The 15,062-nt window shown below is 36.2% G+C and overlaps 2 protein-coding genes and 1 non-coding gene across 5 annotated transcripts; 2 read left to right on the top strand and 1 right to left on the bottom strand.

The window, feature by feature from the left end:
- Positions 1-803: 803 nt before the first annotated feature.
- LOC103977312 (uncharacterized) lies at positions 804-5,317 on the bottom strand. Of its 3 annotated transcripts, none has more exons than XM_009392800.3 (8): positions 4,928-5,316; positions 4,402-4,489; positions 4,230-4,315; positions 3,146-3,224; positions 3,000-3,050; positions 1,922-2,043; positions 1,761-1,832; positions 804-1,297 (listed from the first exon to the last, which is right to left on the bottom strand). In XM_009392800.3, exons 1-8 carry the CDS (start codon positions 5,269-5,271, stop codon positions 1,195-1,197), a joined length of 945 nt encoding a protein of 314 aa, XP_009391075.2. In that variant the 5' UTR covers positions 5,272-5,316; the 3' UTR covers positions 804-1,194. The 3 variants fall into 3 exon arrangements, with proteins under 3 accessions (XP_009391075.2, XP_009391074.2, XP_009391076.2); XM_009392799.3 differs by having other exon boundaries at positions 3,000-3,059; XM_009392801.3 differs by lacking the exon at positions 3,000-3,050 and having other exon boundaries at positions 4,928-5,317.
- Positions 5,318-5,416: 99 nt separating this feature from the next.
- Positions 5,417-7,695, top strand: LOC103977310 (uncharacterized). The gene is made up of 2 exons (XR_010484873.1): positions 5,417-6,200; positions 7,349-7,695. It is a non-coding gene; the product is annotated as an uncharacterized LOC103977310 (transcript).
- A 3,103-nt stretch (positions 7,696-10,798) lies between these two features.
- LOC135606632 (B3 domain-containing protein Os04g0676600-like) lies at positions 10,799-12,184 on the top strand. The gene is made up of 4 exons (XM_065097689.1): positions 10,799-10,893; positions 11,316-11,405; positions 11,573-11,673; positions 12,012-12,184. The coding sequence occupies exons 1-4, from the start codon at positions 10,849-10,851 to the stop codon at positions 12,085-12,087; spliced, it is 312 nt and encodes a 103-aa protein (XP_064953761.1). The 5' UTR covers positions 10,799-10,848; the 3' UTR covers positions 12,088-12,184.
- The last annotated feature ends 2,878 nt before the right edge of the window (positions 12,185-15,062 follow it).

The following is a 15,062-nucleotide window of genomic DNA, read 5'->3' on the forward strand; positions in this document are numbered from 1 at the left end:
TTGTGATTATAGCACTCGTTACGGTTCAGCTAAATGTACCATAAACAATAGGCAAGCATGCTTTTTTGAGGCACTTTGCTTGATCTTACCTCATCCAGTCAAGATCCTCTGTTTCTACTCCCGAGTCTCAAGAAATTTCAGCTCTATCCCAATACAATTTCTAACTATATACAAATATATTGTAAAAGCATGAGAATGCCTTGGTTGGGGAGTGGAAAATCTTAAAGTATATAGTTGACTTATAACTATTAGTCGAATGAGTCATAACTATTGGTTTGAATTAGTGCTGAACGAGGTGAACTAGTGTTTGTGAAAACTTTGGATAAATTTTAGAATTTGAATTGACAAAAGAAGTTATTATACGATCATCCCACTATTCATTTACCTTTGAGATCATTGATTTTTATTATATATATTATTCCAATTAATATATATATATATATATATATATATATATATATATATATATATATATATACTCAATCACTCACATCATTATCTGTATGTGTATCAATATATCATTTCTCTATACATCGCGATCATCCGTATTGTCCTCAGGGATCCCATTATTGAAGATTCCTAGGTCCCAATGATAATATTAATTATAATTATTAACAGAAATAATATACATAAAATTCGTAAGAACAAATATATTACTTTCAAACCTTTAAAAGGATAGACACATAAAACCATGCATTATCTATTATGTAAAATAGTATGTAAAATTATTAGGCATCACAGTAATTAATGCATTATCTATATGAACCGTTTTGTTGCCTGTGCAATAAGATGCATCTTCACAATGGATGGTTAAGAGAGACCTTCTTCCAAATTAAAACTAGAGGCGGTGCTTTCAAACGTTCAATACAGTGCCAAATTTGTGTACAGTAAATTGTTTGCACTATCGTAGCAAAATGCAACACAATCTGTACTGCAGCTTCCATGTAAAAGCAAGTCTTACAGCCCTACCTCTCCCTGATCCAATTAAGCTCGACTCTGCTATTCCTTGAGCATGCTTCACAAGAAAGAACATATTGTTAAAATAGTTGCTCTTTATTCTCATCTGATTTCCGTATGGTCTTCCCACTAGGCAGCTTCAAAAGAATTGGCTAGCCTGAGAAATTGAGATTCTGATATAAAGTCACATCGTGAAACTCTTTCATCTGTACTTCAGCTTCTTTGTGTTGTTTCATCTCAAATTTTGAAGTGCTTGTATCCGTACTCTGCGCTCATCATGCCCTCTTCCCAGTCGCCCATACGTCGCCCACCGAATACCACTTGTTGGATACCCAAGTATCTGCCCGCGAGACAGAACCAAGATGAACAACTGATGAGCATGAATGGAACATAAAACTTAACCGAAATTGCTAAGTGCAGATCAGGAGTTAAATTATACTATCGTCATATCTTGTGATCAATTTAGTTTCACTGTCTTTTATGATCTAATGTTAACTCAATCTCGTACAACCATAAGAGTGGGGGTAGATACACAATTTTTTGTAATTTTTTTCGCTGCTTATGCCACTGTTCTGAAACTTTGGTTTTGTCAGAAGATTAGGAACTGATTAATCAACAAGGAAATCTTGGGTGTCTCCATTTCCAAATGAGAAAAGCTGTTAATCAAACCGGCAGGTAAATATTAAGACGTAAAAGGATTTTCCTAGGCTTACAATCAAATAATTGATGAGAATAACTGTAACTTTAAGCATTAAACTGAAATAGCACAGTAAGTAGAAACATCTTTTTAAAGAGAGCCTTACTCTGAGCTCAATACAGTAAGGCAATTAAGCAATACATCCACAGCAAAGAAATCAGAAGTTCCAAGATCAACCCTGCAATGAAAATAACAAGGTAACTGAAAGCAGGCTACAAACGGAAGATATCCTTTGACAGTGGCAATACTTTGCAGGAAATTCCTTACCAAACCCTGCCCCAGTTGTCCTGAAATTCAACATCACCAATATCATGGAAGGATGAAGACATTGATTGCACAGCTTTATCAGAGTCGTACAAAGGATTGTAGTCCATGGATGAGTTGGCCAACTGAAGTAGACAAATTAGAGAGAGTTACAGCCAAACAAGAAAACAACACAAAAAATGTAAAGGAAGATTGCAATATTCTCATTATTGTCTTCTGGCTCCTGTGTCTCTAGGAAAGCTGCATTGGACAACCAACATGCTGCAGACTTCAAACATTCCCATGTGAATTATTTGTCCTATTTAGATTACTCCTATGTGAAAATGGAGCTTCTCATGGTAGTCATTTCTGGTTTCTTACAAGCCTAATGCATCTTGAATAACATTCCATAATTTTATTTAAACAGTGCTGATTACCAAGTATAGTGGCAGCATATTCAAATCAAAGAAGAAGATACGAGTAGCATACAAGATTTTGTATTTTATTTGGCTAAATAATTCTTGGCATAATTGTCAACAACAATTCTCTACCCAAAAATACTCTGTTTTGCATCAAATCTTATTTACTCTATTTTAGAGGAAAATTGCTTGTCCCTAGTATTTTCAAACTTGTGCCAGACCCAATTCTAAATTCTGAACTATTTCCCCTTAATTATAAACTACGACAAACATGTCACCATGTTACCAAGTTACCTGGGACATACTAACACTCAAGTCCATAATGGTAAAAGCAGTTACAGATTTGCTTATAGACACTTTTCATTGTCTGAGATGCATAATACTACCGGAGATATCTGGTTTCCCATGATTAGCTTGATAAATGCACTGGTCCTTCCTCAGCTTTGCTCTTCCTATGTCTTAAATAATGGTGGCACAAGGTAAGCTCCAGTTGCTTCAACTTGAAAGATAATACTTATGTTCCATCTATATATGGTCCATCAGAAATCCTATATCTGATTTCATTCCAGTAGGATAGACAAACTGATCAAAATAATTTGTCCGAGAACTTCTCAAAAATTACAAATTACATAACCTAAGAACTTATGGAAACTGCATCATGTCACATGTTCGATTTGAGCTACCTGTAAATTTGAAGAGTCAAAAGCTCCCAAACGCCCCATAACATACCATGACTGAATAACCTAAATCAGAAATAAATGAATGCATAGCACCATCTCACAGGTAAAGGACGAAGAAAAATGCTAAACTGCTAGAACAATCAACTTACACTACCAAGAAGGTCAACATCACGATCTGATGGAGCACCATAAAGTTCAAACCATATGAATGAGTCTAAAGGATTAAAACTGCATAGAATAGAAAGAGAAGCACTCAGTAGAGCCAAACAGAAAGATGTCTATTAAAGACAAAAAGAAATCAAGTAAAGAGCTCTAGTAATAGAGACAAAAAGTAATCAAGTAGAGAGCTCACTCAAAATATACAGACAGAAATCAAGAATCAGTAGATCACTAATATACTTGTGCACAATAAAAATGGTGTCACCATCAGCTATCATCTACTTTAGTTTTGTGTTGCCATTGTGTTTATATCTTGTTATCTTTAGTGGTCTCTGATTGCTATCTAATTCCAACAATATGGTCATATAAAATTTCTCTTGGGTTAGATTGTTAACGGTGTGGCCTTATCCTACCTTACTGTACTGTGACACTAGCTCAATATGGGCAATAGGAAGGTCAAGCACTCCCAAAATGATAAGTAATACAATGATAGCACATTTGAAAAGGGGGAATGATTACCTTTCTTTTTACTACCTATTCTTTTTTTTTACATGATATATAAAAATGAAAATGGTGATTGTTTCCTTTCCAATGTAATCATGATTGCACATACATATTCTTAAAAGAGCAGAAGTCCTGCACAATATCTAGAATATACAATACATGCCTATTGTGCCTGATACACAGGAGTGAAGACAATAGTGCTTATACTTCCATTAGCTATTTAAGTTTTGCAATTATAAAAACAGTGAAAATAATGTCTAGTTATTAGTTAGTAATTATAGATTATAAGCCCTCATATCCATATATAACCATTTACATTTTCTTTCTACTTTGTTATACAATAAGTACACAGATGTTTGTTATATTAAGCAAGACAGAGAAGTTATCCACAATTCTTATTTCTTAATAATAGTTAGTCCAAACAGCAAAGAAATTCACATGGAAACCATCATCAAACGCATGCCACTCATTTTCTACTGAAGTTCTACCAACTATTTATCTGGTCAACAAAATAATCATAGAATGACAGAAAAGAAACAGAAGAGAAAATAATAGATTCATGTTTCTCACTCTCTAAAGCTAACTTTGAAAGCAAGAACAGATCCTGTCTTCGACTTGCGAAAGTCTCTACCTTTTGTCCGAACTCTTTCCTCAACCTGTTAAGTACAGAGATAAGGTCTGTCAGGTACAGCCAGCATTGTTCTCCTTCATAAGCATGCAATGTAGATATTGTATGGCATACCCTCTTTCTCATCAACTCTGGGTTCCCAATGCTATCCCCAAGAACTGCACGAAGTTCAGCATCATCTTTGCATGCATTCTCTAATATCCTTAACACAGAGGAAAACACAGTGACAAGGTAGTATTGATGCATCATCTTGAAAATAATTAATCGCTAATTTAAATATTTCAAGTGTGGAAAACTATCATGTAAAGAATTTATTTTCTTTTTTTTTTCTTAATAGCAGTAAAGAAAGAAGAATTAATATGATTGCATTGGCAAACCATGTCAACTATGCAGAAGACACCAGAAATAAAATTACAATTGCAGGTAAGCAGAAGAAGAAAGTACCGTAGGTGAACGTCCAATAAACAGTCAAACAGACATTATGTCAAACAAACTTTGCGCATCAAAAGTTTCAATTTTAGCCAGCTATCAGACAAAACCATTCATGCTTATAGCAAAAAAGGTATAATTCCTTCTCCAATTCGTTAAAGGAAAAGAAGTTCAAATAATTAAACGTCAAGAGAAGGAAAAAGTTACAGACTTGGCCCAGGAGGGGTAGTTGAGGATGCGGTCGTACTCCCTCTTGCGCTTCTCCTCCCTCACTTTAAGCAGCCGCCTCCCTCGTGCTGACGTCCCCGACCCCTTCGCCGCTCCGGGAGAACGCCCATCCCCTTCTCCTTCCTTTTCTTCATCATCATCTTCTCCTCTCGAAACGGCAGCACGGGTCGCAATACATGTCCTGCAGCTGCCGCGGTTTTGGGCGCAGTGGGAGAGCACATGCCGGCTGTTACATGATCGGAGACAATTCCTTGAAAGAGCATAAGGAAGAGGAGGCGACCGAGAGAAAGCTGGGAATGGAGAAGGGAGAAAACCGCCAGCCAGCATTTGTTTCGTTCTCCCGATCCTGCGTGCCCGATGAACACGAGAAAGAGGCGTAAGGGAACTCCGGTATATGTAAACCCGCTTGAAACTGAGAGATCCGGAGACCGAATTCAATCCGACCCGGAAGATGGACCCGAAATCCGAATTAACATTTTTGAAACGAACGCATAAATTCTGTATCCATTCCGTGCAAAACGGATTCCGACGATTGAATCCGACCCGGAAGAATGTGAATCCGATGCTTTATCGGATTTCTCAATTTCCTTCACTCCGCACTCGTCTCCCCCCACCTCGCGGCCTTATTCCGATCCCGATGGTTTCTTCCTCTGCTTCCCCTCTTCTCCTCTCCCTCCCCTCTCCAAACCGTGAGCCGATCCAAAGGACTCCATCCTCCCTATCCGCCGCAGCCACGGTCGCGCATACCGACCGCAAGCCCGGCCTTCCCTCCGATGACAATGGCCCGCATCGCGACAACCCCGCTTCGGCTTCATCTCCAAAGCCATCAGGGAAGATGCTGATCGTGGCTGACGAACGGCGCTATATGAGGTACCTGGAAGGCATCACGGCCCCGTTTCGTGGCAAGAACCAACTCCATGCTGCAGTGGTGGAGCTGTGCTGTCACGAGGTGGCCGAGATCATCCACGGTGCACAATCGTTATGCTGGGGATGAGGAGGGCAAGGGCAGGATCTACAATTTTATCGCAAAGACGGTGATTTGCCAAGGCAAAAGGTGGAACATTTCATGGACACGGGTGGAACTGGGTCGCGACAACATGGATATACCCCAGTGTGATTCTGAGGGGAGACGACTCCGTGAGTTTTACTCGGTGACGCTGAAGAAAGATCTTCAGCAAGCGGACACCAGAACAAAGGAATGCGTACCGGGGGGCTTGTCGAGGTCCGGCCTGATGCAGACGCGTCCCTACATGGAGGTAAGCTGTTCGCTAAAAGGTACCAAATGGATGATCATGTCTAGCTGATATTAATTGTGACCTTCTTTACCTCAAAGGAAGTAATGAGATAAGTTCTCTACTTGTTCTGCAACTCCAAACTATTTAGATTCTTTCGAATGATTGAAGTTACTAGTCTCACTTTGAACTCCTAATTAATTAGGTGATACCTTAAATCTCTACATGCATGCATGTGATACAGTTGTAGTATGGTTCTATCTGCAACGATAAATGCAAGGAATCTAAAATCACGTTTGAAGATTGGTATAAAGGTTTGGTTTTGGGTGGTTGTTGCCGTGGAATTGGCAATACAAGTGAAAAAACTACTAACCTGTGCATAACACCGAACCTGTCAGCGTCATATTTGCTTGACAAGCTTGTTAACTACTTGATGAACTATGGATACAAGTGATGCTTTATGGATTATTAGACTAGTGACCCTTTCTTTTGGATTAAAAGAAGAATTCTACAAGTCCTAAGCGTTGGATAGTTAAGAAATAATATAAACAAAAAAATTGTATAACTGAGATGAGAATGCTGTGGTAGATTGATTAGTGGGTTACTAAGGATAGATAAAAATAAAAAATATTTACATTCGTAATAGCTTTAATAGAGAATCAATTGAGAAAGAATAGAATGGTATCGACATGTGTTAAAGAGACCTATCAATGTTTTTTTTTTTTTTGTTGCAAAGGGTAAGTGGCGAAGACGAGATCTGAGTCGAGGACCTTGCGATGTACTGCCAAAGTATTTACCAACTAAACTAGCTGATATCTTCATATATATATATATATATATATATATATATATATATATATATATATATATATATATATTTATATATATATATATATATCGGATGAGGTTTCGAACCCTCAATCATATGATTTATCAAAAATATATAAGAGACCTATCAATGTTGGAGTTAAAATATATAAAACAATTACAATTAGTGAAACGAAAAGAGATAGCAGAAGACCTAAAAAAATCCTATTAAAAATCGTAAATAAAGATTTAAATATTACTATTTGAAGTAAGAGATGATTTGTTACGAATCTCAAGTGCGACAAAAGATCTCAAATAGTTCTATTGTTATTGTTTTAGTAACTTGTTGCAGTAACTCTTTGCAGGAGCAGTAAAGATGTGAGATCCTCAAGTTGCTTACCGATGATGATTTAACTAATCGCATGCTAGTGTCGAGACATGCAGTTTCTCTTGTATCACATCTTGTTCAATTGGTAAGAAGGATGAGCTTCTTAATGGAGGTACCTATTGGCTTCTAAAGGGAGCAGAGAATACCATAGAGCAAATCATTCTACAAAAGTAGTAGGTGACTTATTTTAATCCAACCGTGATGTATTTGAGCTTAAACCATAAGTCCCAACAGCAGTTAAGCTATTTGTAAACAGAGATATCTGCCCAAGTTTATACTATGGTTTTATCTCCTGATATAGATTTGAGCATGGGATTGTTGTCAGCTGGAGATGCTTAGTCGTGATAATTTTTTATGAGCAAAACAATGTTAGTAGAGGTTTTAATTAGATTTTGCTTGTTGAGATCATGACCATATGTGTCTTTTCGTTAAGTTGATAGAGTTGTATTTTAAACTATGGTTTTCCCACATATAACTTTGGTATATTCATTAGCACATCAAACTATGGTCTATTGGAAGTCGCAGCCCAACGGACCGCTTCACAAACCAGTTTGAATAAATTTTTTCCGAATGTTGTGCTGCTGCTGAAATTATCTTTTTTATGTTTTGGCATATTAAAAAAATTGATTTTTTTTAATCAATCAATAAATTAGTTGATTATTTTTTTCTTAGAATAATGTAACTTTGTTGGATCCTTAACCTTTTACTCAGAGGAATCACCTTCAAGAGCGACACGCCCGTTCGACCCCGCCGGCCTTCTATCGCGCTTTATACTGCGCTTTCCTCCGCCCAATGGCTCGGGAAACGTTTCTCCAGTCACCGAATGCACCCTAGAGCAGCGTTTGGGTAGTCCACCGGCACAAAATTCTGACGCGTCTCAGCCTCGTCCACCAAAAGTTCCACGTGTCAGCTTTCCATCCATGCGAGTTGACACCGCTACGTGGCTCGAAGTAGCGAATCCGAGATTGACTACTCCCACTTCAACCCCGCCTCTCTTCCCAACATACCCCCCCCTCGCTTTAAACTTCGTGCACATGGCATTAATGGCCGCGGGCACGAAAACGAACGGCCCGCGGCCGACGTTTCGCCTCCCACCGCGATCTCGAACTCCTCCCGCCAATCCCTCTCCTCCTTTAAACCGAGATAATGGTCTCCATCACCTACGTCTGCGCCGAGGTTCCGATCGACTCCGCCGCTAGTCTGCACGCATGCATTCTCCTATGCTTTCTGGGCATCAGGACTGTGAAGCTCAGCTGAGAATGGGCGCGAGTAGGTCCGGCCACTCGGCTGAGGAGTGCTGCAGTGGCGTTGTGCAGAACGGCGGCGGTCGAGATGCACTACCAAGACCCCCGGCAGGTTCAGCATTGAGTTCTTGGGGCAATGAGAGAAAGGTAAATGGAAATGGAGGGGCCTGTGACAAGGAGAGCGATGCTGCAGGGTTTCTGTTTCCTGGTTTCCGGTTGAATTCAGGTTAGCTTTTAAGTAGGCCGCTAATTACCCATTAGTTATATGAGTATGACTAAGCATCAAAAATGATTGCAAGTGTCCTCAGTTGGAGGTCGCCTTTTAACAAAGAGTATAAATCATATTCATAAACAATATTTTAGGGTGAGTATTAAGAATATCAATCAGATACCATAAAGATTTTGATTGCATGATCAATAATCCACAAGCTCAAGTTATTAGACCGAGACTAAGTTTTAGCATCCCTCTTAATTGCCAATTGTTAACATGTGAACCAGATTTAGAACATTTATTGCATAGATCTTTTTGATTAAACACATGCATGATTGAAACTCATGGCTTGGTGTAATACCCTCATAAGGAATTTAATTTGGTTATAAAAAAAATCTAAAAAAAATAAGCAATTAGAAAAAGAAAGCCTCAACATAGATCATGTCTCATCTATAGGTTTAATCTTTTTCGTATACGATTATATCGATCGAAATTCAAGAGATAGGGAAAGGTTTATATCTGACACATGTTTAATATGACAACACTGTCAACTGTTGGAATTTGCTCAGAGATTTTAATTTAATCATCCTTAGTTTCCACTTTTCCTTCGGACATGATGGTGTTAAGTGCCTCAATGGTCTTGCTTCTATTTCAAGTATCAACTGGTGATTACTTCTTGGGGGAAGAAGGACCATCTAATTTTTGTATGGTTGAACTGAAACATGGGTTTTTCTGAGTGTGATTCAGTCAATTCAAGTAGTATTTTTGGGCTTGGACTTGTCAGGAACCGATATATGCTTCAGTAGAACTCTGTTCTTGAATCACAACATGTTCAAGTGGGTGAGGCTTGAATAATCAATCATCACATGACTGATTGATCTTATCAAAAGTCCTCCCTCTTCTTGTATTTTGTCAAGCATTCTTGTTGTCTACTTCATACTATGCAATTAGGAATCTTTCAGTTTCCTCTTCAGCTTTTTCTTTACTAGTTTTATATTCAGCTTATTAAAACATGCAGGAGTAGATAATAACGTTATGTTCATACTTTTATTGTTTTCTATATATATCATTTTGTACACTCTCCTAAGCTACCATGGAATCCAATTCACTGCCAATTTATCTGACAGAAAATAATGCAGGGCAAGCAAGGGTGACAAATAACCAGCTCAAGTTTTGTCAAGGTTTCCCACATGATGATATTGTTCCATATGTAAACTTCACGAGCGATGTCAGAGAAAATCCTCCTAGTTCTTTTTTGCGATTGATGCGACCCATAAACACCTTGAAAAACATTGTTGATGATGGTTCTTTTGAATCGGGTATGAGCTTCTCACTCAAGTTTTATGTTTTTCTTTGTGTGAATTATCTTGACTTATGATTGGGAGTTATTTCTAAGTTGTATTGTTTTATGACTACAATTAGTATCTTAATGTTTCAGTTGTCCAAAACTGCCGATAGAATTTGTAATTTTTATTTTTCATCAGAACTTATGCTGAAATATAGACAGTCACACAGATTAGTTGGTTAAAATATATTTTAGTCTGCGACTGTATAGGTGTTGCACATTCCATGATCCACTGATGTCCTGGAAACTAACATTGACATAGTCAACCTACTTGAGACTACAAAAATCACTATAAATTTTGGCTGACGTGCATGCACTAGAACTTTAGTTACCACTAAACATGATACTCATTATATTAACATCATGTTTTCGAGGCAGCTCTTGTTTAACTTCTGAAACTTCTTTTTTCAGTACTTCAAGCAAGTTCTAGATCTTTACAAGAAATGCTCTCAAACATTGTCTTTCCGGTGCCAAATAATGGCTCGTGCATGAATTTTGTCACAAGTGATATGTTGAATATGATGGATGAGAAAAAAGAGGTAGCCATATGGAAATTCCTGTGTATTAAAAGAACTGGAATTAATTGCCAGCTTCTAAGAAAAAGAATGTTGTGGCAGGAGTGGATAAGCAACAGCAGCAGCAGAGCGATTCCAACATTGGAGAACTGTCATCTAGGAATGCTTCAAATATCAAATCATCAGATGTTTAACCTCGCATCAGAAGTAAGGAATTGTGTACTTTGACTTGCTTCTCTTTTGTAGTTCAAGCGGCCTTGAGTTTTTGATGAGTTGATCTCCTTCTTAGCACATAAATTTGACTAAGTTTTCTTATCTATGTTGATGTTCCTTGACTATTAATAGATTGATCCTTTGTAGCACATAAATCTGGATGATCTGTAAGCTTATTTTCCATGTTAATGTTCGTCTTTAGCACTATCACTGGCCATTTATTAATCATGAGAGACTCCTATATGGATCCTACTCATGTACACTGATTTTGCATGTTGTTCTGTGCATTGGCCACTTGCAATTTGTAGAACCATTGACATTTCTGACATATGTTGTCATGAAGGATAACACTTCTAGTGCTTAGCCAATACATTTTATAGTATGCAAGATTGATGTGAAGTTTCTTAAAATAGTAGGAATTCAGTTGTAAAGAACTGCAAATGATCTTATGCAAAGAGTTGACAAATAGTGATGTTTCAAACATTGGGAGAATTGTACTACCAAAGGTATGATATTAATTTACTTCTTTTCTCGTCATTTCTCTTTGTAAACAGTTTGAGAAGGTTTTTAATAGTTGATAAATTAGTCATTAACAAACTTGTTTAGTTTAGTGTTTTCCTCAAATTTTACAGTTTGTTATAATATCATTTTTGTGAGATAATTTTACATGTAGAGGGAGGCTGAGGCTTATCTTCCTCCATTATCTGAAAGAGAAGGGATCCTGCTTGACATGGATGACATGACACTTGCAGTTACATGGAAGTTCAAGTTCAGGTATTTCTTGATGTAAATTATGTTCATTGAGCTTGATGCCGATGATCATGCAATAAGGTAGAAAAGAAAGGATTGCTTAAACAGAATCGAAGTTGTCCTTTTGATGCTTTTAATCAACACTACTTTTTACTGGTAGCAAATCATAAATAAGTTGCTGTAATCTTCACAAATACTGTATTATATATGTGTGTGTGTGTGTGTGTGTGTGTGTGTGTGTGTGTGTGTGTGTGTGTGTGTGTGTGTATGTATGTATGTATGTATATGTAAATGTGCATATGTGTGTGTGTGTTTATAATGATTAATACGTAACTCTTTGCCTTTGTTTTTACTATTCATAGGTTTTGGCCAAACAACAAGAGTAGAATGTATATATTGGAAAATACAGGTATGGAAGAACAACTTCATAGTTTCTAGACCACAGCTCATTCTTATTTTTTCCATGATCAGCTGGTTTTGTCAGAGCACATTGCCTTCAAGCAGGGGACTTTTTATTCATCTACAGGAATCCAACATCCGGGAATCATGTAAGATATATGTCTTCTGCCTTCTTTGAACATAGAAAAGAAACTTAAAACATTCAAAAAATGTGAAGAGGGTGTTTCTTTTTCAGAATATCATTTCATGAAGCTTGATCTTGTTGAAGCTTCTTATTTATTTTTAAGCTTCTTCCTTCATCTTATTTCAATTATTATTCTCTCTTAAGATTATCAGAGGAAACAAGGGAATGCCACAGCGGAGTCCTTTGGATTCACTACAGTATAGCAGTAGAAACCAGTTCATCGTCAATGAAGACTGCTGCAGCTCAACATTACATGTCAAGAAAGCTAGAAGTGATAGGAGGCACTCTCCTATCAACCCAAACAAAATAATTGGACATGGCAGCAGTTCTCTCACCATGACTGAGCTAAATGATCTTGAAGGGGACATTACTTGTCATCCGCACTATTTTCCTGAATAGATGTTGTTTGTTTTATGGCATTTACATCTTGAAAACTTAAGATATTGTTACTTAATTTTCTTAGGTTACTTACTATTTTTGGGATAGCCAGCACTAAAATGTTTACTGTTAGAATTATTTAAGATATGCTTCTTTAATGTTCTTCAGAAGAGAAAAAAAAAATCATTCTGGTATTCTGTTCTTCCAAGATCATGGCCTTTAAAGATTAGTATTCTATTTTTTAGATTAGTATGTTTGTTTCTTCTTAATTGTTGATTGAACTTTGTGAATCTAGTTCTTGGGTGACCTAGGATTCGAGTACAGGATGTAAATGTTATTATGAGGAAATGCCTCAAGCCAAAGTACCAATTGCTACAATGCCAAAGTAAACTATGTGATACTCAAAAGAAAAGTTTGAAAGACAATTGACATAGGTAGGCAAGTAGAGTATAGCTATGGGTGCGAGACTACTCTTTCTAAGAAACTTGGCAAACTTGAAATATATATATATATATATATATATATATATTTCAAGGTTTATTTTTTTAAAATTTTAATATCGTTATAGATCTAAATTTATAAAATTTTTAGTTGATTTTAGGTACATTTGACTTCAAAATGACTCGAGTCACACTAATTTTAAATGGGATTATACTGATTTTTGATTGTCTAAACCCATGTAAATCTCATTCAGAATCAATCATTGTAACTCAAACTCTAAGAGATTTTTCTATCCAAAACTTTGTATAAATAGATGGAAGGGTTTTTGGCCTTATGATCCATAACGTTATGAGCTAACTAATAAAAAACACCATTTGGCATTATTTCAACTCTCAAAGGGTTGAAATCAATGTAAAATGCCATTTTAAGGCTAAAAATTTTACTAATTATTTCAAAACTAAGTTTTTAGGTCTTTTTATGTGTATTTAGTTTTTAACTTACCTAAGTTACCTCGATTCGTATAGGGTTACATAGATTTTCAGTAGGGACTAAAATTAATGCAAATGAATGTAATCCTATTCAAAATCAATATAGTGCAATGTTAGAGAGGTTCTTTCCATCTCTACTTACAAAACTTTGGATAAATGTGTTGAATCCTCAGAAGTAGAGGCTAACTAATTAAAAAGACCCTCCATAGATTCAATGGGTTGAAATCAATGTAAACTATCATTTAAAATTCCAAAAAAATTTCAAATACCATTATCTCAAATATCACTGCAGAACTAAATTCCTAGAGTTGGAAGTATTCTACATATTTTTATCTTCAAATTACATAAGTTACACTAATTCAAACAAATTCTGAATGGTGTCATGCTAACTTTCCATAAGGCCTAAAATCAATGCATACTCATTCAAAATTTAGTGTAAATCAGCCTCAAAATGATTTTCTTAACCAAATTCTTTCTGAAAATGTCTATAAATATATAGAAGGGTTTTTTTTTTTTTTTTTTGCCCTTCAAATCCATAAATTAGGGGGGGGGGGGGGGGGGGCGCGCACAATTATAGTTATCAATAAACTATAATATTATAAAATATCATTTTTAAGGTTCACAAAATCCTTAAACTCTTAAATATCATTTTAGAACTAAAATCCTAGAGTTTCAGGTGATTTAGTAGTTATTTTGGGCTTCAAACGACTTAAGCTTCGATGGCTCTGAACGAGTTTGCACTAATTTACAATGGTTATTGAAACTATTTTTCGCATCCAAATTCATTCCAAAACATTCTATAAACATATAGAATGAATTGAATTTTTGGACTTGGACTCCACATCATTATGGCCAAAATGATAAAAGAAAGCCAATTCGATATAATTTCAACTTTGAATGGGTTGAAATCGATGTAAAATATAGTTTTAATATTAAAAAAATTACCAAAGCTCTCAAATGTTGTTTTAGTACTCATTTTGAGGACATGCAAATGATTTTAAATAGTTTTGGCTTTAGACGAATCAAGATACAATGATTTTGAATGAAATCATACTAATTTTAAGGTGCTGTAATTTAGTGCAAGTGAATCTTAAAATCACTTTTCCATCCAAATTGACTCCAAAACTTTATACAAACATATGGAATGGTTTTGGCATTCAAGTTCATGAAATTAAAGGCCAAATGATCAGCATACAAAACGCTCTGAATTACCTTTTTGTAGTTCAAAAAAGTTGAGCAAAACTCTAAAATATGGTTTTAGAGATAATATTCAGGAACACTAATGATGTTAGATAGTTTTTGACTTCAAATAACCTTAGTTACAATACAATGATTTTAAATGGGGTCACACAAATCACTCTGAATTACCTTTTTTGTGGTTCAAAAAGTTGAGCAAAACACTAAAATATGATATGGTTTTAGAAATAACGATATTAGATAGTTAAAATTGATTTTAAATAGGGTCAGTTGAAGTGGATGTGGTCAAACGTTAAGCTCCGATAGTTGAATCGGATCGGGGATCC

Source organism: Musa acuminata, chromosome BXJ2-3 (genome assembly GCF_036884655.1).
Source record: "Musa acuminata AAA Group cultivar baxijiao chromosome BXJ2-3, Cavendish_Baxijiao_AAA, whole genome shotgun sequence".
NCBI lineage: Eukaryota > Viridiplantae > Streptophyta > Magnoliopsida > Zingiberales > Musaceae > Musa > Musa acuminata.